The 24,533-nt window shown below is 39.1% G+C and overlaps 5 protein-coding genes across 5 annotated transcripts; 2 read left to right on the top strand and 3 right to left on the bottom strand.

Moving 5' to 3' along the window:
- Window positions 1,329–6,939, bottom strand: LOC18788582 (probable nucleoredoxin 1). Its single transcript, XM_020554893.1, has 4 exons — window positions 6,711–6,939; window positions 5,546–6,025; window positions 2,374–2,853; window positions 1,329–2,199 (listed from the first exon to the last, which is right to left on the bottom strand). The coding sequence occupies exons 1-4, from the start codon at window positions 6,822–6,824 to the stop codon at window positions 1,531–1,533; spliced, it is 1,743 nt and encodes a 580-aa protein (XP_020410482.1). The 5' UTR covers window positions 6,825–6,939; the 3' UTR covers window positions 1,329–1,530.
- LOC18789282 (glucan endo-1,3-beta-glucosidase) lies at window positions 10,298–11,938 on the bottom strand. Its single transcript, XM_007226523.2, has 2 exons — window positions 11,633–11,938; window positions 10,298–11,523 (listed from the first exon to the last, which is right to left on the bottom strand). The coding sequence occupies exons 1-2, from the start codon at window positions 11,760–11,762 to the stop codon at window positions 10,535–10,537; spliced, it is 1,119 nt and encodes a 372-aa protein (XP_007226585.2). The 5' UTR covers window positions 11,763–11,938; the 3' UTR covers window positions 10,298–10,534.
- Window positions 12,867–13,910, top strand: LOC18792932. The gene has a single exon (XM_020561801.1). The coding sequence runs from the start codon at window positions 13,190–13,192 to the stop codon at window positions 13,685–13,687; it is 498 nt and encodes a 165-aa protein (XP_020417390.1). The 5' UTR covers window positions 12,867–13,189; the 3' UTR covers window positions 13,688–13,910.
- Window positions 14,896–17,744, top strand: LOC18790278 (transcription factor bHLH90). Its single transcript, XM_020555186.1, has 8 exons — window positions 14,896–15,067; window positions 15,184–15,369; window positions 15,468–15,555; window positions 15,939–16,007; window positions 16,099–16,626; window positions 16,727–16,960; window positions 17,121–17,297; window positions 17,429–17,744. The coding sequence occupies exons 1-8, from the start codon at window positions 14,967–14,969 to the stop codon at window positions 17,519–17,521; spliced, it is 1,476 nt and encodes a 491-aa protein (XP_020410775.1). The 5' UTR covers window positions 14,896–14,966; the 3' UTR covers window positions 17,522–17,744.
- Window positions 18,003–21,294, bottom strand: LOC18790521 (proline-rich receptor-like protein kinase PERK13). Its single transcript, XM_020556290.1, has 8 exons — window positions 20,043–21,294; window positions 19,490–19,939; window positions 19,282–19,368; window positions 19,075–19,145; window positions 18,874–18,950; window positions 18,646–18,793; window positions 18,401–18,562; window positions 18,003–18,311 (listed from the first exon to the last, which is right to left on the bottom strand). The coding sequence occupies exons 1-8, from the start codon at window positions 20,977–20,979 to the stop codon at window positions 18,003–18,005; spliced, it is 2,241 nt and encodes a 746-aa protein (XP_020411879.1). The 5' UTR covers window positions 20,980–21,294.

Genomic DNA, 24,533 nt, shown 5'->3' on the forward strand with positions numbered 1-24,533 from the left:
CTCCACTTCGAGTGAATCATCAACAGTGACGCTTGCTTGCCCTTCGTCACTAAATTAAAATTTTCTCTCCAAACAACCACATGCACTCTGCCTCGACGACGCCGAAAAATCTTAAAGGGTATAGTTTTTAGATTTTTCAGTTCTTCAAAGTTTCAACCTTGGAGCATTTTGATCTTTGCCAAAGTTGTTTCGCCCCAAAAACCAACACTTGATTCTCCTCGGATCATCTTCACATGAGAGAGAGAGAGAGAGAGAGAGAGAGAGAGACCATAGAATCATTGGCGGAGCCAATTAAGGCCCACAAGGGTCACTTGACCCTTCTCAACATTTTGAAAATATTATATTTATTTATGTTATCCAAGTTGTTTTATAACTATATTTACTATATTGACCATTCTCACAAATATAAATTGTCTACAATGAACGTGAATATGATCTATATTTGTTTTCATGTCTTCATATGTCATTTATATGTGTGTCATGGATTTATTTGATTTTCTCATTCTATCTAAAATCAACTTTTAATACTCTTTCATTATTTTTAGGTTGCTAGAATTTGGGTTATACTTACTAAGATATTAAATTTGTGATATTGAAATTTAATTATTATAATGAATTCTTATATATGTTTTTCTATAAAAACTAAGTCCCTTGTAATTATAAAGCTATTTAAAGTTGACCTTCTTTAATAGAATTTCTGGCTCCGCCATTGCGTAGAATGGTTGTGGTGGTCAGCTATTGGAGTTAGGTTGGTGGTTCCTCGAGGGCTGTTGGGTATTTACCTTTTTAGTTTTAATGTTTTTTAATTGAATGATAAGTTAACAGATAATTGAATGATAAGTTAATAGAGTTAAGTTAATGGTAAATGAGAGGACATGTGTCACAAAAATAAAGGAGAAACAAGGTGGCACATGGAAAATGGCAACAGGAAAAATAAACTCCTTTGGGTCGTCTCCTTTATTTCGTGTTTTTTTTAGTCTGACCTTTATTTCGTGTTTATGACAAAAAGAAAATGAACCTTCCTGTGTAGGCCATGGCCCATGCATGCCTTGCCCAACATATTTATAGACACAAGTTGGCAGCGTGCAAATAATCATCAATTATATTAAAGTGATGTGTACCTTTTTATATAAGCAAGCAATGTTGGTAGCAGGGATCAAACACATGACATTAGATTCAAGAATAAACATTTAACTACTTGAGTTACAAATTTTTACTAACGCGACGTGTAGTTGTTAGTCAATGAATTTAAATGAAATCATTGATCCTAAAAATGGAATACAACTAAAATATAAGACATGTAATTTACAAAAAACGGTAGATTGTAAAGTAAAAAGTAATTGGGAATTGCCAGGGAAAGTTTGAGTTCGATGTAAATGCACAACTTCACCAGATCTTATATAGAATAACACCGCACCATTTGAAACGACAAAACATTGGGACACAACAGAAAGAAACTATTCAACATAAACAAGTCTCTAATGATCTCCATATGAGATTTTAAGCTCTAAATCACACGTATACTTCTTCTTAAGCTTTTTTACACACATAACCATCGCACACCCATCCTTCTTGAGGAGGATCTTGTTCCTGCTTGGCATCACTTTTGGCTCCTTTATCTTCCTCTAATGCACATTTTGGGTGGAGATCAAAGTTACACGCCTCACAGTAGAATGACCACCCCTCTTCTTCCGGCTCATCACACCCATCACATGTATAATCTTTACGGCGAGCAAGCGCGAGCTCGTGCTCCTCATGCTGTGCACTCTTCAACTTCTGAGGCCACCCCTTTGCCATCTCCTCAGACTCTGCTTCTATCTCTTTCAGCCGCTCTTCAGTGAAAGGATAAGCATTTGCCCCATGCTGCATAACGAGGTCTCTTGCTTCTTTTGTGACTGTTTGGCCAGTAGGACCAATGGCTATAAGCATGGGGATGCCTTGCACCTTGAATCTGCGGCTTAAGGATGCTTTTCTTGAGTCACCGAAGGGAAGAGCAAGCCATGGCATTCCAGAGAAAAACTCATCAAAAGCGCCTTGGTCTCTGTCACTAGAGATGAAAATAACTTCAAATGCATCATCCTTTGCCTTAATCTTGTGGTAGGCTTCAACAAGTTTTGGTAGAAAGGCACGGCATGGAGGGCACCAATGAGCTGAGAAATAAAGGAGGATGTTCTTCCCTACCAGATCTGACACAGGAATCTGAATCCACAAATAATAGTTGTTATTCACTTATTACCCCCAAACAGCACAAAAGCACACATACAAAGAGGTCACCTGCCCCGACAAAAGAAACCTGTGGGATTTTTGCCCCACAATGCACAAAAGAATGTCACTTTTGAAACCATAAAAGGGGGTTAAAAGCTATTGTCTTACCTCAGTTCCACCTTTTCCAATGACGAAGTTTCGATCCCCAGATATCAAAATTGACTCCAGGGTTTGAGCTTTCTCCTTAGCCTTTTCTATCTCAATGAGCTCTTCAAATTTCTTTGGGGTGAAGGGGTAAGCCAGAACCCCATGCTCTTCAATGGCCTCAGCAACGTTCTTACTAACAGTTTTACCATCTGCCCCAATAATAACCAAAGTGGGTAAGGTTGAAAGCTCAAAGTATCGAGCCAACTTCCCAACATTTTTGTCCCCGATGGGCAAAGAAAACCAAGGCATGTTCTTAAAATCTTGCTTGAATGATTCTTCATCATCATCAAGTGGTATTACCACAACCTCAAAGCTCTCTCCATTTGCTTTTAGCTTCTCATAAACCTCCAAAAGTTTTGGAGAAAAGTCAACACATGGACTGTATGCAGACAACGAAAAATAGAGACCCACTATCTTCCCTTCAAGTTCAGAGACAGGCACCTTAATATATGCGCACATTGAGAACAACAGTCAGATTAGGGGCCGAATTACATTTTATGATACATGTCACTACAAGAAAAAAGTCCTTTCACAGCGCTCATGGGGCGTTGTTGAAGGGTATTGACAACACACGGCGCATGTTGTGGAAGCCGATGTCGTTAAAAGGTCAAGGCCCTTCGACAACACGCTTTGCATGTGGTCGTTGATTTAAGTGCTCGTTGTCCATGCCATTAACGGCAACGTGCACACATTGTAGAATCAATGGACAACAACGTGTTCAGCATGTTGTTGTATGTCTTATTGACAACGTTCATAGACATGTTGTTGTTTCAATTTTAACAACAGTCTTTGCACGTCGTGATAATAAATATTTATAAATAATAAAAAATTATTTTCATAATCACCTTATAACAATAGAGTTGATCCATAAATTCAAGCTTTAGTTAAGTGTGACTATTTTCTTCCTTCCCAATCATAATATAACCTTTGATAAAATAAAAATCATAATGTAACCCATAATAAAGAGTTTTCATTCAAAAAATAACTCCATAGAAAGATTCATTGTCAACTTACATTTATCCATATGAAGGGAAATTGAACTATGCATAGTATAATTACAATTTAAAATCCTTGTAAAGCATTATCAAGAAACCTGATTAGTTGTGTTTCAAACCCTTTGTCCAATTGCGGAATATTATCTAACCAATGTGCACCTATCATTCCAAGAAGCACCCATACTATCCATCTTAAGGTCGCACAGAAGTTCTGAACAAAAAAAATCAAACAAGACAATTTTAATAGTTAAGAAATTGCAAATTTAGGAATAGAAAGTTTGCAAAACTAGTAACCTATGATTAGCCATTAACTCAATCCAACCAACTAAACTATGTTCTTATCTTTCTCTAAGTTTGAGATGAACTATAGTAAGAGAGGAAGTTAAATTAGAGAAAATACATAACAGAACAGAGAACAAAGATCTTTAACAATCAATCCCCTCAAGGCTCAATCAAAGATATGGTAGTTTAGAGAGTAATATACAACATATCAGGGAAAAAAAGTATAGTACTTATATTATCATAATACAGCAAGTTTAATGCAGAGACGTACAGGAAAGGTTAACATCAATATCTGTCCAACGGGAGGACCCTTAATGCGCCCTTTCCTTCTATTTTCTTCTTCCTAAGCCAAACAATAATCACAATCATACATGATGCAAATTATTTCGTTAGAAGACAAAATTGCATAGCTACAATATTGGCAAAAATTAGAAGACAAAATGCAAATTGCTTTGTAGCCAGACATGAAATTTTCATAAAACAATTGAAAATAAGTATGTACAAGAAGACTATTATGATCTTATATTTGTTTGCACTGAAAAACCTTACTCAAGTTTTCTGGCCTAAACTGAAATTATTCATAACCAAGACAAGATACCCAACAAAAACATATGTCAAAATTAACACACAAAATGCAAAAGAAGTTGAAGGAAAAATCCGAAACTCACCCCTATTAAAGGGACAGCTTTTGAAAGATGAAAGCTTACCCATTTGTTAAAGGGAACCAAAATCAACACATGTAATCAGCACAAAACCAGTATCAAAACCTGTAATATGAAGGAATCTGATGAAAGTTAAAATTAATCCTTGAAGGCATATCCACTCAGAAAATTTTGAGGGAATATAAATTATATATATATCATAGAAAAAAGGCATTCATAAGCACATGAAGAGCCTTAAACACACTATTTAATGTATATTATAAAAATATATATATTAAGTGAACAAAACCGAAACAGTGAACAAAACCAAACAATCCAAATAGTAATATAAACCCAAATATTATATTACCAAAACCAAATGAACAATCCAACAAAAATCAAACCTTCGCACTAAAATTTTGTACCTGGAGGCCACTCAATTTTTTCCTAAATGAGGCTGAGCAAGTTAGTGGTGGAGAGATGCTGGTGGGCTCGGTGATGAAGGCCAATACCTGCAAAGAACAACAAATATTAGGATTGGCCTTAAGAATTGTAGATCTAAGACAAAAGAAGTAGCGGTTCGCGATGAGAGAGCAAAGCATGAGGGATTTGATGACGGCGATAAGAGATTGAGAGGCTGTGAAGTTGGCAATGACAGAGGCAGTGGATGATGAGCAAAGAGAGGATCCATGAGTGAGAGAGAGAGAGAGAGAGAGATGGCTGGAATGGAGCAAAAGAGGTTGGGATATTGGATTTTTCCCTAGGTTTAGTAGTGTGAGAGTGATTTGCAAAAGAAAGAGGGGCTGTGAAATATTATTCAGAAAAAAGAGGTGTTTTAAAAAACTTTCGAATGTTTTAATATTTTGAGAGAGAGGGAGTTCTCCCGCATAATTTTTGCGTATATTTCCTTTAAAAAAATGAAACAAGTTGACAACATGGTTTGCACGTTGTAGAACTTAAAGATATCACAACACGCATGTTTGCGTTGTGAAATTTTTTCTAAATTTCATTTTGACAACGCGTATTAAAGGAACGTTGTTATAAGTAGCGTACTACAACGTGCACTTGGTGCATGTTGTCAAAAGTATACTTCCACAACGTGAAATAGACACACGTTGTTAGTGGCATGTTGTCAAAAGCTATTTTTCTTGTAGTGTGTATAAAATATGAGACTAGTAGTTAGTAGCATAAACAAGCAGTGACATTAAAACTTACATTCTTTCCGTCATTTGAAATTACAAAGTCACGTAAGCGAGAGACCAAGATCGTTTTCAAGGACTGATCCCTTCTGGCTGATTCTTCTTGATCATTTAGTTCTTTTATCTTTTCTGGTGTAAAAGGGTAGCCATCTACTCCATGCTCCTCAATAATCTCAACTCCACTGTCACTCAAAACTTTGCCATCTTCACCAAGGATCACAAGATGGGGTATCCCTCTGACCTTGAACAGTTCATCCACGCCATCACGTGCCTCTGAATCAGAAAACGGAATTGCAAGCCATGGCATCTTGGAGAAGTACCCATTGAATGACTCATCATCTTCATCAGCTGAGATAAATACAACCTCAAAATCACCTTTTGGAGAAAGTTCATTGTAGGCCTCCACTAAAGCCGGGGTGAACCGTTGACATGGACCACACCATGATGCAGAAAAGTACAACCCAAGCTTTTTCCCCTCCAAGCTTTCAACTTTAATCTGTAAATCAAGAATTTAACAAATGATTCCTCTCTTATATTATCCCCACCGGATCCAAAGATACAGTGGCGGATCCAGGTATTTTCCTTTTAGGGGTAAACGTGTAAAATGTTTAAAAAAATTCTATACAAAATTGAAACCATAACATTATAATTCATAATTAATAGAAACAACCACATTATAAACTTCAATTATCGATGATATCTTAAAAACCCTTGCTCCTCTGTGGATCTACAATAGATCCAAACCCATTGACATCTTAATAATCAATATGCTTTTACACTATTTCTGTGAACTTTCCTAATCACTTTTTTAAAATAAACCACTATTCAAATTAAGACACTGTACAGAATGCTGAAATACAGTTCACCCACGCCTGATATGAACTTGCCTAACCAAATACAAAACCTTGCAAATAGAGCAACTGAAGATAGTAACTTGGTTTTTCTTATGCCACTCAACCTCCATTTATTTTCTATTTGCGAATTCGTCTATCTACCAGTGTAATGACCTATGTTACGTAGGGGTACGACGATACGATACTATATGACAGACTAAATTCAAGGACCCAAAATTGACTCTAATTCCACTATTATCACAAATTGTCCCCAGACCCATATTTTCCCAAAAAGAAATGAACATAAGATAATCTAAAGCAATCATATATTGAGAGGTGAAAATATACCTGATCGCCATTGTTGCGGACAACAAAGTCCCTCTGGGAAGAAGAAAGCAGCGAGCGAAAGTCGTGGGGTTCACTGTTGACCAGCTCAACGACGTTTTGTTCATCATCGGACATATTGGCTATTCCTGGTTTTTCTTCAACAGGATTGGATTGGATTGGACTGGTTACAATTTAGAAGTTGCAGAGTTTGTGATTTGTGAAAACGAGGCGGTTTGGATTGGGTGGAGAACTCAGAGGCTCTATTTATAATGACAGGCAAAAACAAAATTCATATTCCTTTCCTTCCTGGCCTCTCTCTCTCTCTATTATTATTTTCTTGGAGAGTAAGAAAAAGAAAAGGAATCAGAGCCTCTCTTCGCGTCTAGTGTCCGCGTAGGACTTGCGTTGGATGCATGCATGTATACATCAGCCTTTTTAAAACCAAAAGATTAACTTTTCTTTTTCTTTTTATATTCTTGCCATTTGTTTTTTAATTGCAATTCATATTTTCCCAAATAAATATAAAGTCCGTCCAAAGCATTTAAGCTTGTAAGTCAATTTCAATGTAATCAGAAAAATAAGCATTGATATCAGGAGATTCCAAGAAGATAGGTTCGATAAAAATAATGCACAATGAGCAACTACACTATATGCTCCATCATTATTTTCACAAAAGAATCTAAAAGACAGTGGAGTAATTAGACCCAATTCAACGACCCCAAATTGACTCTAATTCCACGATTATCACAAATTTTCCCATGACCCGTATTTTCCATATAAATCTGTAGAAAAAACTGATTTAAAAATTCATATAAAGATTTATATTATTTTAACTTGCCCTACGTTTTTTGGAAAAAAAATAAATTGAAACAAAACACGTTCTTTCTTCTTTGTTATGTCGCTCAAGAAGCTTGTAGCCGCTGCCTCCTCCTCCGATTCTCCACTGCAGCGGAGGGAGGTGTGGCTTCAATTACACAACCTAGCGTCGCCGATTCCGAAAACAGTGACCAACCCATCATTGAACATCCGCTTCAATACTCTTTGGGTGTGAATCTAATAATTCTTCTCTGATTCTTTCTTTGGTCTAAGAAAAAACATATTTTTTTTATAAATTTTTTATTAACCTACACGAAACTCTCATACATGTTCATCTTTATTTTTCAGATACTATTTTCTTCGGTTACAGATTGTATGTAAACCACAGTATTTTCTTCCACTGTTGTAGTTTTCTTCTGGGTTTGATTGCAATGGCGTGCAGCGGTGTTTTCGGTTGATTGTCCTCTGTTTTCATCGATGGGAACAAACCTCATGATTTTACATCTTTCTCTTCTGACAATCATAAAAAAAATGAACTCAACAATCAATTTACCGATTTGGGTACGAAGGATAGGGCCTCAGAGACCGCCCAAGATCAAGACTTGTTAATCTTCGCCTGCGAAAGTATAGTTGATTCGGTCTTCAGTTCTGAGGTGAAAATAATGTAAAACAATCAGATATTGAGAGGTGAATTTATACCCGATCACCATTGTTGCGGACAAGAAAGTCCCTCTCGGAAGAAGAAAGCAGCGAGCGAAAGTCGTGGGGTTCGCTGTTGACCAGCTCAACGACGTTTTGGTTACTTGTTACGATATCAAATCCCAATCATAGGAGTAGATTGCTGCAGAGCTTTGACTGATTATTATGTTTCCTTCTCTAGTCCAGCAATACCTGTAGTTTAGGCTGTACTTATTACTTCTTTCCATTAGGCTGTACTTATTACTTCTTTCCATATATGTTTCTGTTTAATTTGCTATATATCTTTATAATTGTTATAACTGAATACACAAACAAAATATATCAGATTATCACTTTTCACATGGTATTAGAGCAATAGGCTCTGGGACCTTCACCACGATTTGATTTCTTCTTAGCCTTATGGTCGTTTTTTATTATTTTGTTTGAGAGCTCTCTGTATCTTAAAATTGTACTCTTTATCATGGATCAGTTTTGTTCCACCTTTGCCAATCACGTGGAAACAAACATTACAGGTCTGGCAAGTTCTTATTTTTCTGATTTTCAAAATTTTGTTTCTTCCAATAATTTTTCACAGGTTTGGATTCTTGATAGTTGTGCAACGGATCACATCACATCCCAACCTTCAATTTTTTCTCAATCATCGTCTTCATCGACTCCTTCAACTGTTAAATTACCTACTGGTGCTAACGCTTCAATACATTCCGTTGGGTCCATATCTTTTGATTCCAATATTTCTTTACACAACGTTCTTTGTGTCCCTTCTTGTGGGATTAATTTAATGTATTAGCAAGCTTACCAAATCTCTGAATTCTTGTGTCCTTTTTTTTCCTAATTTTTATCTTTTGCAGGATTTGGCAATGAAGAAGAGATCCAGGTATTTTCCTCCTGGGGAACGTGTAAAAGGTTTTAAAAAATTATATACAAAATAAACCTATAAAATTGAAACCATAACATTATAATTCATAATTAATAAAAACAACCACATTACAAACTACAATTGTCCACAATATCTTACAAACCCTTGCTCCTTTATGGATCTGACATTGCTAAGATATGATTACCAATGCCTATGCTAGATCTATACCCCTCTACATCTTAATAATCAATCTGCTTTTACACTATTTCTATGAACTTTCCTAATCACTCTTTTAAATAAACCACGATTCAAATTAATACACTGTACAGATATCCGGACAGATTACACAAACAAATGCTGAATAAAGTGCACCCACACCTTATGCCTAACCAAATACAAAATCTTGCAAACAGAGCAATTGAAGATAGTAACTTGGTTTTTCTTATGCTACTCAAACTCAACCTCCATTTATTTTTTATTTGTGAATACGTCTATCTGTCAATGTGATGACCTATGTTGCATGGATACGGATACGAATACAGATATAGATACAGTGATATGACATACCAAATTCAAAAACCCAAAATTGACTAATTCCACTACAATCACAAATTGTCCCCAAACCCATATTTTCCCGAAAGAAATGAACATAAGATACTCTAAAACAATCATATATTGAGAGGTGAAAATATACATGATCACCATTGTTGAGGACAAGAAAGTCCCTCTCGGTCCCGGAAGAAGAAAGCAGCAAGCAAAAGTCATGGGGTTCGTTGTTGACAAGCTCAGCGACGTTTTGTTCATCAACGGACATATTGGCTTTTCCTCAACAAGATTGTATTGGATTGGACTGGTTACAATTTAGAAGTTGCAGAGCTTGTGATTTGTGAAAATGAGGAGGTTTGGATTGGGTGGAGAACTCAGGGGTTCTCTTTAGAGTAATGTTACACTTACCACATTTTTATCCCACATTTCTATACCACATAATGTGGCATGTCCATATCATACGCCACATCAATTAAATCAATAAAGTGTATTTAAATAAAGAAAGTTTAATTAACAATTTTTTTAAAAAAATGTTAATAAATCATAAAAGAAAAGAAATTATTAAATAATTTTAATTGATGTGACTGTCCACCTCATCTGCCACATAAGGTGGTATGGGAATGTGATAAGAGTAGTATTATTCTTCTCTTTATAATGATAGAGACAAAAACAAAATTCATATTCCTTTCCTTCCTGGCCTCTCTCTCTCTTTATTATTATTTTCTTGGAGAGTAAGAAAAAGAAAAGGAATCAGAGCATCTCTTCACCTCTGGCCTCTCTCCCCATAATCTGAAAAACAAACATTGATTCCTTACAAAGTGTGAACATTGGAATAGTAATGTTTGTGTTCACATTGACCATAAAACACATAAGGTCCATTATTGACATTGACGTGAGGGGCCCGTCGTCAAACCCATAAGGCCCATGTTCAGTTAAAACGAAGCCCGTAAGTTCTAAGCCCATCAGGCCCAAAAATTCCAAAATGCTTCTCGTACTCCTCACCTCCTTTCTCATTCTCGTCAAACAGGTCAAACAAGAAAACCTCCACGCCCACCCCGGGCCTCCTCGGCGTCCCAACCCCTTCCACCGCCCGCCTCACCACCTCAGCATTATACGCCAGTGCATTTTCAACGCTCGCCGCCTCCCCTCCACTTGTCGGCCAACCTGTCTCCGAAACCACCACAGCCACGCCGGCAACTCCCTCCCTCTCCATCGCACTCACAAACGCATCCACACTCGCGTCGAAGAGATTACTATACGCCAACCCACCGTCCAGAACCACCTCACCGCCGCCGGAAGCTCGAAAGAGAGCGTAATCGAGGGAGACAAAGGGATGGCTGCTTAAGTAGCTGAAGTAGGGGTAGGAGTTGACCATGAAGGGAGAGTTTGTGTCGCGGAGGAAGTGGAGGAGGGGAAGGAGAGAGGGTTGGAGGGAGGGGTCGAAGGAGGCGGAGGAGGGAGGGTAGGAGGCGGAGAGTACGGAGGCGGCTTGCGGGGAAGAGAGCTTGATGGTTTGGGAGAGGCCTAGGGTTTGGAGGGCTTGGTGGAGGTTGAGAATGGCGGGAAGGACGTGGGGGATGTAGTAAGGGTCTTTGAGGAAGACCTCGTTGCCGACGGCGAGGTATTGTATTTGGTTGGGGGGGATGTGGGCTAGGATGTTGGACTGGAGCCAGGCGAGGGCAGCAGGGACGGTGGCGGAGGCGAGGGTGGGGAGGAGCTCGTTGGGGACGCCAATACTGAGGCGGATTGTTGGGGTGGATGAGAAGGATTGGAGGGTGGCGGGGTCGGTGTTGAAGAGACGGACGGATGAGATGTTGTTGGTTTGAAGGATTTGGACGACGGCGGCCGGTGGTGGGAGGTTGTTGGCTACTCGGCCGTAGCAGATTCCGATTGGTGCCGCTACTGCGGCTGTTGAACCTACAAAAGTAAGAATTTAAAACCCTAGGTTAAACTTGAAGTATAATTAGTTATGGAAACTTTAGTTAGTTAGTGCATGTGTCATGGCATGCCATGCATTGGAATTTACCTATTGAGGGTGAGAGAAGATAGAGAAGGAAGAGCGAGAATTTGGGGTGGAGGAGCTGATGATGATGATGATCAAATTCCCTTGGCATTTTAATTCGTTTGGGATCCCAATTAAGCTTGATGTCGAGCATTTATTTGATGGAGTTGAGTTTAAATTTGGGATGACTTTATGCGTGAAAGGTTAGCTAGTAGCTACAGGTAGTAGTAGATATATGTGTTGTTTTGGTTTTGGTTTTGCAGTAGTTTGTGCATGCTTTGGTTTGAGGGCCATTTCCTTTTCTTTTTGCCACAGGTTTGGTCATTATAATTTCTCTTCTTCTTCTTCTTCTTCAATTGAATAATTGAATGGTGTTATGCATTGTGGTCCCACTTCAGCCTTGGTGTCAGTTTGGGTAAACACACCTTTTGACCAGCCAACAACGCCCATAGGATTGGGATTGACCATAGCCCCACGTATTAGTTCAATTCATACATTTGAGCCTACTCTTTGACATTCAAAACATAATTTAGGAAGTGTGAGAAGTAAGTAACGACATTCCTTTCTCACCTACACTCTTACCCATATGGACATTCAAATTGCACGTCTCCTCCTTGTAACCCGTACGAGTTAACCCAACAAGACTTTTGCATATGAAAATTTTTAGACTTATCACATTGTGTACTATATCTTTAATAGAGGTGGATTGTATTGGTGGTCTCCACCTTTATTAGAAATGTGGTACATAACATGGTATAAAAATGCGATAAACCCTAACATTACCCTTTGCATATTGCTTTGCTCTGATGATCAAAAAGGCCTAAAATCAAGCTCAGCCCACCTAGCTAGCTAGCATAATCCTCGCCTAAAAAAGAAAAAGGAATAAAGATGTCCCCGGCCATTAAGCTCATAAGGGTGCTTTGGAGAACCCCACAACTTGTTTGTAGAATTTTTGGATGCACATATTAAATCAATTGAAATCCAATGACAGTTAGATCAACACTAGCTAGGTGCTCAATTATAGTGTTTGTTTGTACTGATTTCCATGATGGCCATCCATTCACCCAATCATATGTACAAATTATATGAGAGCCTGCCTGCCTATCAAACAAATGCTACTTTTTTCCAAAGGGCTTTTGAGAAGAAGCAATGTGCTGTCCAAAGCCTCCAAAATCTTGCTTTCTCTCCATACAAAGCAATCTCTTGCAGCTCCTAAATTCCTTCTTCAGCAGTAAAGACTAAAGAGAGATCAGCAAGGAATCTCTTTAGTTTTTCTCTTTATTAAAGAAAGTTTGCTCCTTTCTTGATTTCAAAACCCAAACATTTGAATCCCCAATCTTAATATTAATGTTAATATTATACACAACATAACCTCATCTCACAGGCAATCCATATTCATATTAATTAATGTTCTTGCTTGGCTCCTGAGTAAACCCAAGTCTCCCTTTGTCTGCACTCAAAGAACAACAGCTACAGAGACAGCCTTCATAATAATACTAATTAGCCCCCAAATCCCATCCCATATTCTCTGTTTTATCCCAATCCCAATCCCCAAGTGGCAAATCAAAAACCATCATCACCATGTCCTCCTTGCAGCCTCAGCAACAACAGCCTGCTCTTGTTTACCCAAACAACATGAGAGGACAGCCGTCGTCTTCCCACCATTCAAATGGCTCATTTGGGACGGTTTTCATTGTGCTGGCCGTTATAGTTGTCATATCAGCCATTGCTTGCTTTCTTGGACGGCTCTGCAACCGCCGCCTCCACAACTCAAAACCCAACAAGCAACCGGCGCACAACTTTCGTCCCAGCAAAAAAGAAGCTGCAGTGAATCATAACCACATGGAGTTTGGGAATAATAATAATCCCAGCTTTCGTGCCCCAAAAGACGCAGACATCGAATTCGGGTTTGACAAGAAAATCCCAAATGGCAATGGCAGCGGATCAGAGAGCAGAGGATACATGAACAATCACAGCAAACCACATCATGGAAATAGTGATCATCACATTCACATGAAAGGTGAAATGAAGCAGCCTGGTGATCATATTGTGATTGGAGAGCCCCGAGCCACTGGATGAATTGCATGATGATGTCACACGTAAAGATGGGATCATCAGTAACTTGTAGTTGCTGGATTGGCATATCTGTCAAAATTAAATTAGTCCTCTCGTTTTCTCTGTTCTTCTCTGTTTTCTTTTTCCTTTTTTATTTATTTATAATTTCCAACTCTGCAACTTCTTAAAGTATTGATACGTAATGATTTTATAAGGTATTGTGATAAAAATGTACATAATCATTGCATGTGATTTTCCATTGAGATGTTCTTGAGGCAAAGACTAAACCCTCATCAGTAACAAAACAAAGGCTCTGATAAAAGCAATTAATCTCATAGAAGGAAGAATGTCAAGATGAATGCAGAAAACCCAAGGCTTGACCCACAAGGGTATCTAAGCATTTCAACTGGGCTTTGTGGGCTGTCATAAAGTAGCTGGGCTGAGGCCCATCAAGACCCCAATTCTGTGACTTGCTTTTCCGTAGACAACTGCCTCTAGCAGATGTACTGGTTGTTGAGGAATTATCAGAGAACTGTAACCGTCCTGCTAAGGCAGACAACATATACGGATATATACCATACTGTGCAAATATTCTTTGCCCCACAATTTTATTTTTATCCACCGCCACCCTCAACTATACAAGCCTTACAAGGTGATTTTGACACAAATGTGGATTTCAATACCAGATTTCTTTGCACAATTAAGTAGATGACTGGTTTGCTATTGCATTGAAATTGAAAACCATTTTCTGTCTTACAATTCCAGCTCTATAATTAAGCTAAAGACTGCTTCAGCACTAAACAGATTATGTGTATATGAACAAAATTGTATGTGTATATGAACAAAATTATAAATGCAACGTGCCATGAACCCACATTCTTTTTCCCCAAGAAATGAAATATTTTCAGTTATGGGTAGCTTTCAATTCCATTGGAGCTTTTGAACCATTCGATGGTCGTTTTGTAAAATGATTTTGGTAGTCAGTCAAAACTGTCTCTGCTCTCTCTCTCTCTCTCTCTCTCTCTCTCTCTCTCTCTTCCCTGCTGGTATCAGATTCCCCCTGTCACAGATTTGCCTCTGAGTAAAACGATACACTCCCAATTCAAAAGCAGAGGAGTTGGTTAGCATTGTCGTGTACCATGTGCCTCTAAATTATTTGGGTTGAACCTGTTATATAAAAGCAACATGGTAAGTCGGTCAGTGCCACACTAATATATATACACGCCACTCACTACACAAGGCAAAGCTTACACATTTAGTCTTGGACTCACTCACTGCAAGTATTGCAAAAGGAGACAAATCAATGAGAAATTTGGAGGGAGTTGCTGAGTCGCTTAGACCCCTTGTTGAGTCCAAGCAATGGGACTATTGTGTTGTGTGGAAACTTGGCGATGATCCCTCTAGGTAATATCATCAACTATTTCCAATAAAACCCACATTAAAAAAAGGTAACCCGCATCAAAAGTTTCCATCTTTTTTTGAATCTGTTGAACTTTTTGTGTGTTTGCTGAAATTTGTAGGTTTATTGAAATGATGGGTTGCTGTTGTGGTGGTGGGTATGAGTATGACTGTGTTAATGTCAAAGAGGAAGAAGGAGAGCCCCACTCTGCTAAACTTTGCAGGGATGGCTTCCTTAAGCACCCAATTAGGACAAAGGCTTGTGAGGCTCTTGCCCAGCTTCCTTCTTCTATGCCTCTCTACTCTGGGTAAAGTCTCTGATTTTTGGCTCTCATTTTATGTGTTTGAGTTTTGGCGTGAACAGACCAAGAGATTTTTTGTTTCTGATATGTGAGATTGAACTCAGGATTCATACGGAGGTGATCATATCAGCACAACCCAGGTGGCTTTGTGGTCATGTCAATGCCTCGAGTTCAAATCCTTCACAATCACACGTGGGTAACCCAAAATGCCTCTCACTTCGTTCTGTTCTGATGACTTTTTCTCAGCAACCAAACAGTTTTGAGTTTCTTAATATGGGCTTTTGAGGTTGGTCACATCACAATCAACAATTCATCATTGTAAATATTGAAAAAGACCACCTTTTAAGACGAGACCGTGGAAATAGTTGTATTGTTTTCACTGCTTTAGCTTTTATTGAAAATTTTAGAATCACCCACTCTGTGCTCTCTATCCCAAAGCCAGTTCCTAGAAACAGAGAAGACCCACAGCTCCAAGGCTCCTCAAAGTGCCTCTATGAATTATTTATTATATGCAGTAGATGGATCTTAAATAGCATAGACATTCTGCTTAACATGGACTAATGTTGTTTTGACAGGACTTCGTTGGTACCCGAGTGTTGATCCCTGTGCTAAGTGACCTCATTGAGCTCTTTTCCACAAAGAATGTAAGGTTTTTATTTCTCTTTTCTAATCATCAGAAGACAGCGCTTTATATTTTGTCGTCCAACTTTGAATAACATGAAGTTCACTTTTCAGATTCCTGAAAATCAAAAGATGTTAGAGTTGTTTATGGCTCCATGCAATAACTCTTTAAAACAAGAACCCATGGCTACACATGACTATGTCAATGTGAACCTCAATGCCAGTGCAAGCCTTAATGAATTCCATGTTGATCCATTGCCAGAAGAGTGCCCAGAAAAGTTGTTACCTTCTTTGAATTTGGCAAACTTCATTCCCAGGCCACAAGTTTTCCCCTCATCAGCTTCCCAAACTACCTCCTGTCCTATCCTTGAGGGATCATCCAGCGGTTCAAATCCTTCGAGTGAACATCCATTGTTATCTTCGCGCTCTAGAAAGTCCAAGCGTGGTGATAACTTGTTGCAGCAACAGGCAGGCTTGGCTTCTGGCAGTGGCAGTGTAGTAGAGAAACATAAGGCAAAGGTGACCAGGAAGACAGGAAGCGGGCAGTACCAATCCAAGAATCTTTTCGCAGAGAGGAATAGGAGGAGCAGGATTAAAGATGGGCACTTTGCTCTACGAGCTCTAGTCCCGAAGATAAGCAAGGTTAAGATCATCTTATGTGTGAAAGAATCCAGGGACAACCTCTTTTTTCTTTGCTGTTACTAACATTTGGTCTTATTATTCGTTTATTGACTTCTTGTAGATGGATATACCTGCTATTATAGGAGATGCTGTTGAATATATTGAAGAGTTAAAGAAGAAGGTGAAAGAACTTGAAGATGAGCTCAGGGAAATCGAAGAGGAGGAGGACTTGACAAAGAACAAAGCAGATGTGAAAATTCTGGCCTCAGACATGAGAAAAGAAGGCAGCATTTGCTTGATTTCTACAGAGCACAAACAGGGTTCCTCAAGTTTTGTTCAAAAGAGTCCAACAGTGGTACGAGTACTTATGAATTTAGCATCACACTTAAGCAGTTACTCTTGTTCCAAATTATACATTCAGTATATGTCTGCTGATTTAGTGAAAGAGTCCACGATCCCTACTATGCATAATGTATCAAATGTTCTGTTCATTTATGTGCCACCTTGTCTCTTAGGTGCAAGTGGAAGTGAACCAGATTGGCAAAAGAGATTGTTTGATTAAGTTGTTCTATGAGCAGAGCCGAGGCGGGTTTGCAAGTTTGATGGAGAATATGGATTCTTTAGGGCTTCAAGTAGTTGATGCCAATGTTACCACATTTGACGGAAATGTCCTAAACATCCTTAAGGTTCAGGTGAGATTCTGAGAAAGAAACTTCTGCTTATATTTGAAACTATCATAAGAAATCATGTCAATAGCAAGTAAGAGCAATTTCTTTGATCACTTCTCTAACATTTACTTGCAATGTGTTTGTCCGTACCATAGGCAAACAGAGACATTCAGGCAAAGAAATTGAGAGACAAGTTGATCCAGCTAACACGGGAGACAAATCAGACAGTTCACAAAGGCATAAATTGACAGATTTTCATTGATTTTGAAGTGAAGATTTCATTTTCAACTAAGGACACCTAGATAATTCCTTTAGACATGTTCGTTGCATGAATATCTGCTTTAGACATGTTCTTTTTCTTTTTTATGATCATAAGTATGGAAGTTCTGGAGGCTAATATATATGAGCAAACTGAAATCTTATTGCTCTACTATCAATACAGATTGTTTTATATTAATGACTAAAAAGTAGCTTGAGTAAACTTTACAAGCTTCCCCGCTGCTAATGCTTTGAGGGAACTAGAGAATATAGTGCCTTTCATCAAGGAAAAATGAAAAAGAAAAAAGAAGCAGCAGCTTAGCCTTAATTTACACACTAATATGTCAGATTAAGTCAAACAAGGGTGTTTTTTTTCTTCTGTTCTTTTCTTTTTTTATCTTAAAAAAACTGAGTGCACTCTCTCTCTCTCTCTCTCTCGTGTGCACCATGGATTAGATTAACATTCAGAAATTAGAAGTTGTGTCTGCCTGGAGTGCCGCTAAATCCCTTCTCACCACCGCGGATAGTAAAGGCTCGAGTTTCTGATTCGTCGCTTGAATCGGGGCGAGTCCATACACTTTGGGGTCCAGATATTTCTCTGGTGGTGAAGTCTCTGCTTGACATTTCATACTCTGAGCTGCCTCCGCTGCCTAATGCCGTTCTCCTGAATCTCACAATGTCTTCATTGTACTGCCCAGAGTCATATGCAGTGCTCTGCCCAACTTTCACTCCATTGCACAGATCAGACAATTCACCTTCGCAGTCCAATGCTCTCACCACCTGAAAAACAATTTGAAATTAGACTGGCTCAAGCCCGAAAAAGAAGCAAATCAACTACTTCTACTAGTGCTGCTTCTTATTAGTATCACCTGAGCCATCCGTGGTCGTTTAAGAGCAGAATGACGCACGCATGCCGCAGCTGCCTCAATCATTCTGATCATTTCACCCTCTACGTAATGCTTCTCAAGCCGAGGATCTACCAATTCACTCAAGTCCCCAGTTTCAAGGGCTTTAAGGAGGATCGGACGAGCCTGCCAAATTTTGGAACAGCACGTTCTTGAATTGTGAACAACTAATTTGTAACATGTTATAGAGAGGTAAAAGATGTCCTTACCCATTCAACCAAACTCTCATCCCCCAGAGGCCGACTCGTGTCAACAGGTTTACGCCCGGTTACAAGCTCTAGAAGCACAACTCCAAATGAGAACACATCTGATCTGTCTGTCAATTTCCCACTTGATGCATACTCAGGTGCCATGTACCTGAAAGCCAACTTGAACATAAATTCCAAGGAACGGTCTTAAGCAGTACTATATTATATTTCCACCCAGCTCTTGCTTACCCAAATGTTCCCATGACTCGAGTCGAAACGTGAGTATTAGTATCGTTTGTAAGTTTGGCAAGCCCAAAGTCTGCAACCTGTGCTCGAAGAAATTCTAAAATCAGAAACTAGAACCCTGGCCATGTCACCAAATTAACTAAAATCTTGGGGTAGCATCAGAAGAATTAAGTTGAACAAAAGAACAGTACTGGATAGACATGCCTGTGCCTCAAAAACATCATCCAACAGAATGTTCGCTGATTTAATATCTCTGTGAATAATTTTTGGATGGCCTAGAAACAGATCAGACAAGGAGAACAAGACAAAATCAGATAATATGGATTGGAAGAGAAATTCAGTATTGAATGTATCAGTTTACTTGCGCACAAAGTCACAAAGAGGAGAGAATGCGGCAGCACAGGTACATACAATCTTCATGTAAATACGCCAAACCCTTTGCGGACCCCAAAGCAATCTTCATTCTTCTGGTCCATTCCAACACCGGCATTCCGGCACCTGCAATCATCACAAATCAACATTTTGACAAAGAGAACACAAGAGCCCAAATATATGACAAGTAAAAGATCTCATCAAAAGCAAAGCATTTTTTTGTTTGTTTTTGGTATCAATCACATACCATACAAATGGTGCTCAAGAGTTTTATTGGGAACAAATTCATATATAAGCAATCTTTCATTGTCAGAGATGCAATATCCCACCAAAGAGACCAGGTGACGATGATGCACGCGACTAATAATCTCAACTTCTGCCCTGAATTCCTTCTCTCCCTGCCCACTACCAGCCTTAAGCTGCTTCACTGCCACAACTCTCCCTTCCGGCAACCAACCCTTGTAAACACATCCAAAACCACCCTCACCAAGAACATTTTGACGAGAAAATCCATTGGTTATCTCCATTAACTCTTCATACGTGAAATGGACTTTAGTAGCAGCTATGAGACCAGAATCTCCACTGTGCGCTTGATAGCTATTATCAAAAGAAGAACGTCCCGGCGGCCCACTTGAATAGAAGCTTTCTGTGGGACCAGAAGTTGCAGGACTCTGTTGCTGCGCAAGATAATATCCACCTGCACCACCACAAAAGTTAAGACTCTTTAACCACATAGTCTAGGCACAACATTGATCTTGATGTATTTTGTATATCGATTAGCCAACAATCTTTTCGCGTACCTGATAAGTTACTGCCAGGAGGACCAGGGGTGGGAGGCAAGTAATTGGGGGGATATACTTGGGCCTGCTTCTTTCTCCTTCTTATGAACACAAAAATGAGAGCTAACAAGGCAACGAGGAAAACTCCAGCTACAGTCAACCCCACAACAGTGCCTGTATGCCTACTGCTACTTCCTCCCGTGTACTCTGAAGACTTACTTGAATTTAAGTTTGAGGGAGTGGACAGTGTGGGAGTGGAATTAGAAGACAGAGGAGGGGGCTGAGGTGTGGTTCCTGAAACTGTTGGAGGGGTAGGAACGTTGGGAGGAGATAGGGCGGTGGGGTTGGTGGTTGGGATTGTGCCGTCAGGATTCACCGGAGGTGGGGGGGATGCTGGAGGGGACTGAGAGTTAGTGGGTGGGGATTGAGGAGAGCCTCCTTGTTGTGACGAATCAGTTGGCGGTGATGGTGATGACGAACCACCGGAGGATGGTGCAGGAGCTTTATTAGGAGTAGTACTAGGAGGAGGAGGTGGAGCAGAAGGTGGTGTTCTTGATGATGATGTTGACGGTGGTGGCGAGTGGGGAGGAGGAGAAGGGGTGGGTGCTTTTGGTGGTGGAGAAGACGGTGGTGGTGAATTTGGGGGTGGAGAAGAAGGCGGCGGTGATGCAGGCGGAGGAGATGATGGTGGCGGAGATGACGGAGGCGGTGCAGCTTTAGGAGGTGGAGAAGCTTTCGGAGCAGGCGGCGGAGATGATGGAGGCGGAGTCTCTGATTTTGGAGCCGGCGCTGCTTGCGCAGGCGGCGGTGATGATGGTGGAGTCGGGGTGTTCGCTGGAGGTGATTTGTTCTGCTCGGGACTCTGCTCATGCGGCGGCGGCGATCCATTGGTCTGGTCATGCTGCGTTGAGCTCGCGTGTTGTTCGTCAGGAGGATGAGGTTCATCAGTTTCTGCCATAATTCTCCTTCCCTTTATCAATAAGTACCTCTCCTCCTCCTTTATGGTTCTATCAACTTTTCGTCCTTTCCAATTTTCTCTGTAATTCCACCAAAATTAATGAGAACCAGAAAAGAAAATAGATTAAAGAAGAGCAAAAGAAGAAGAAGAAGAAGAAGAAGAAGAAGAATCATCAAAAGTATGAAATAACCTTGACCAAAAACCAACCCTATATAAAAGGCAATAAGGTAAACTTTCCATACAACGCCAAAAATGAAAAGCAACAAGAACCTGCACATGCAATGCAACTTTTACGTTGGATAGGTTTGCATGGGTTCTGCAACTTCGCGTACAAATGGCGCGCACTAACCATGCACGCACGTGCGAATTAATCTAGCTCTCAAATTCTAATGAAAGAAATCTATCAAGGAGAAGAACAGAAACAGAGAGACAGAGAGAGAGAGAAACAGAGGTTTGGGGTGGTTGTGTGAGAACTGAAAACCATTCAAGACCACCCACACCACCACCAATCCACCAAAACGACAAAAATAAAAATAAGAAACAAATTGACGGGAAAAAGAAGAAAAAAAAAAAACTATCCCGACAAATTCTCGCTTGATTTTTTCTTATTAAGGTTTTTGTTTCAATGTGTTTTGATATCTCTAAATATTGGTTGTAAACCGCGGTTTTTTTAGGTTGGTTAAAAAGTTAAAACCCCAACTGTCGCTCTCCCTCTTTTTCTTTTTTACTTTAATTTTTAAGTTACTGCTCCTCCTTCAATTTCGGGTTACCGCGCAACCTAAACGGGACGGTGGGTATATGGCCTTGTCACACCAAGACGGTGCTAGATGGGGCCCAACAGGATGAGCTGGCAGTTTCTTCCTTAAGTATAAATATTAGCAGAAGATAATGTTGTTTATCCTTATTAATTCTATCTGTTCAACAATTTCCGATACAAAGATTGTGCTTGTAAATGGAAACTAGCCATGAATTATGGAAACTAGCCATGAATTATGGAATCCAAAAATGGATTTTCCTTTATAGACAAAAAATTTAAGACTGAATTTTTTTCTGAAAAATAAGAAAAAGGGAGAAGATAGTCCATGACCAAATATCAAATTCTAGTTGGATTATTCAGTCTATCATTCAGAATATATGTCTTATATTATGTCAAATTTCAAATTTTTATATTCGAGATACTTTCGAAAAACAATTATGGTTGCATATGTTTAGTAAGTCTTGACATTTATATAATCATCTTTGTATTTGGTTTTGTAAATTTTCTCCTACAACGTGGTTTGAATTAGAGTTTGATTTGTATGATTTTAGGATTCCTAGAGAATCCCGTTGAAATTTCTTTTTTATTGCTTGGGGCAAAAGAAAAAGAAGGAAAAAGGCATGTATACAGTATATGCACACAAGAGAAACACAGTTCTATAAAGTTTTAGCCCACATGTGCTAGTGGACCATATACGGAATCTCATACAAAATGAATGGCTTTTGGCAAAAAAAGTAAGGGTTTTTTACCGAATACCCCCTTAACTATCACATTTGTCGAAATTATCACACTTAACTATTTGTTCAGCCAATTTAGCTCTTATACTAAATTTTATCGTCAATTTACCTCCCACCGTTAGTTTTTAATAAATTAAATCTATATGTATGTTAAAAATTCATGTGAATCCCATATGCCTGAATTTTTGAGGGTAATCTCATCCAATACATAAAAATAAAAGAGAAAATAATAACTATTAAAATTAAAATAGCATTTATTGGGTAACTGTAACCCTAGGAGGAGGAGGAGGAAGAAGAAGAAGATGGAGGTCGAATTTAGGGTATTTTTGGGTGTGAATCAGAGCGACGAAAAGACGACTTTCATATCTGATGATTGAATCTAATTTACCCAGGAACTCTATTTTGTTAAATGTAAAGACTGAGTTAGTTAGTTAATGAGTCATCAGTAAGGCATGTGCTCTTTATTGAGTCGATTAGCAGTGTGTTAGCTGCTATAAGAGATTCAATTCATTGTAACAATACATATTGATAGAAATGAAATTAGAAACATTCTATCAGATATTCTTCTTCTAGATTATTATTCTTCTTCATCTCTACCTTTTCTTCTATTCTTCGACATTCTTGCTTCCGCTTGATTTCTTCTTCTTCTTCATGTGTGGATTTGGATTCTATTTTCACTCTCAGAAGTTTTTTCTCAATCTTGAAAGTTAGGGTCCTTTAAAATTGGGGATTTATGTTTCCTGATTCTTGACTCTTGCCTCTTCTTCTCTGTCTGCGAATTTCTCTGAAACAATTGTGTCAATTCTCCTTTTCTCATCTTCTATTTAGGGTTTGATAATTTCAATGGCATCTTCTGTAATCAGAATTGAAGGTCTCTTGGGTATTATTACTATTCGTCATGGTGAGGATAACTTCCTGAAATGAAGTTTTCAACTTGAATACATGCTTCAAGGTTACGATCTTTTTTGCCACTTTGATGGTACGATCGTTCCTCCTCCCAAATTTGCAATTGTTGACGAGGAATAAGTGACCTTTGAAATTGCCGCCGCCTACAAGGATTGGCTTCACACTGACAAGGCTTTTCTTAGCGATGATCGCCACTTTATCTGATGAAGTTCTCGAGTATGTCATTGGAGGCAAGACTGCTTGTGAGGCTTGGCTTCATCTTTTCGATCGCTATGCATCGGTTTCTCGTGAAAGAATCAATTACTTGAAAACCGAGATGCAAACCACTCAAAAGGGAGTTGATTCAATCGAACGCTATCTCCTTAGACTCAAACACATTCGTGATCAATTAGCTTATGCTACAATTAAGATCTCTGACGATGACTTCTTGATCGTTGCTCGTAATGGTCTCCCTTCTGAATATGACATGATTAAGACGGTTCTTATTGCTCGTGATTCATCAATTTCCTTGAAAGATTTATAAGCACAGTTGTTGGTTGCTGAACAGATTGCAGAAGCATGAATTTCATCTCATACAGCAATGGTGTCTTCTCATTCTTCGTCTTCTAGCACTGTTTCTGGTATAGGATTACTACCTACTCCTCATGTTGGCTTTCTTAGCAACTCTAGTATATCAAATCATCATTTTTCTCATGGTCAAAGTTATTCTAGTTCTTGATCTTTTTCTGGTGGTAGCAATGCCTCTAATGCTTCCTTGGTAGAGGGAAATTTTCTCATAATAAGTTTCATGGTCAGCACTTTTCAGGAGGTCATTCTGGTTTTTCTTCTGCTCATAAGTCATCTTATGTCCCAGAGTGTCAAATTTGTTGCAAACGTGGTCATACCACTGCTAATTGCAATCATAGGCGTGTTAATGGAAATTTTAAGCCTTCAGGTTATGTTTTTGAACGCCAAATTTGTGGAAGCGTGGGCATGGTGCTTTGGACTGTTTCACATATCCAATTATGTATATCAAGGGCAAAGACCATCTTCTTAGTTGTTAGCTATGACTGCATATACCTCCTACTCTCCAGAGCAAGTAGGAATTGTTGACAGTGGTGTATCACATCACATGGTGTCTAATGTTTCTTGTCTCAATAATGCAACTCATTGTG

Source organism: Prunus persica, chromosome G1 (assembly GCF_000346465.2).
Source record: "Prunus persica cultivar Lovell chromosome G1, Prunus_persica_NCBIv2, whole genome shotgun sequence".
Classification (NCBI taxonomy): Eukaryota; Viridiplantae; Streptophyta; class Magnoliopsida; order Rosales; family Rosaceae; genus Prunus; species Prunus persica.

Bases quoted from the DNA above. Each gene is read 5' to 3' on its own strand.
- LOC18788582 (XM_020554893.1), bottom strand. From the start codon at position 6,824: ATGTCCGATGATGAACAAAACGTCGTTGAGCTGGTCAACAGTGAACCC. The intron at 6,026-6,710 runs GTATATTTTCAC...CTTGATTTACAG, and splicing joins TCCGCAACAATGGCGATCAG to ATTAAAGTTGAAAGCTTGGA. The intron at 2,854-5,545 runs GTAAGTTTTAAT...GCATATATTAAG, and splicing joins TTTCAAATGACGGAAAGAAT to GTGCCTGTCTCTGAACTTGA.
- LOC18789282 (XM_007226523.2), bottom strand. From the start codon at position 11,762: ATGCTCGACATCAAGCTTAATTGGGATCCCAAACGAATTAAAATGCCA. The intron at 11,524-11,632 runs GTAAATTCCAAT...TTACTTTTGTAG, and splicing joins TCTTCTCTCACCCTCAATAG to GTTCAACAGCCGCAGTAGCG.
- LOC18792932 (XM_020561801.1), top strand. From the start codon at position 13,190: ATGTCCTCCTTGCAGCCTCAGCAACAACAGCCTGCTCTTGTTTACCCA.
- LOC18790278 (XM_020555186.1), top strand. From the start codon at position 14,967: ATGAGAAATTTGGAGGGAGTTGCTGAGTCGCTTAGACCCCTTGTTGAG. The intron at 15,068-15,183 runs GTAATATCATCA...TGAAATTTGTAG, and splicing joins CTTGGCGATGATCCCTCTAG to GTTTATTGAAATGATGGGTT. The intron at 16,627-16,726 runs GTTAAGATCATC...GACTTCTTGTAG, and splicing joins TAGTCCCGAAGATAAGCAAG to ATGGATATACCTGCTATTAT.
- LOC18790521 (XM_020556290.1), bottom strand. From the start codon at position 20,979: ATGGCAGAAACTGATGAACCTCATCCTCCTGACGAACAACACGCGAGC. The intron at 19,369-19,489 runs GTATGTGATTGA...TGATGATTGCAG, and splicing joins TCTTGAGCACCATTTGTATG to GTGCCGGAATGCCGGTGTTG. The intron at 18,312-18,400 runs GTGATACTAATA...ATTGTTTTTCAG, and splicing joins AACGACCACGGATGGCTCAG to GTGGTGAGAGCATTGGACTG.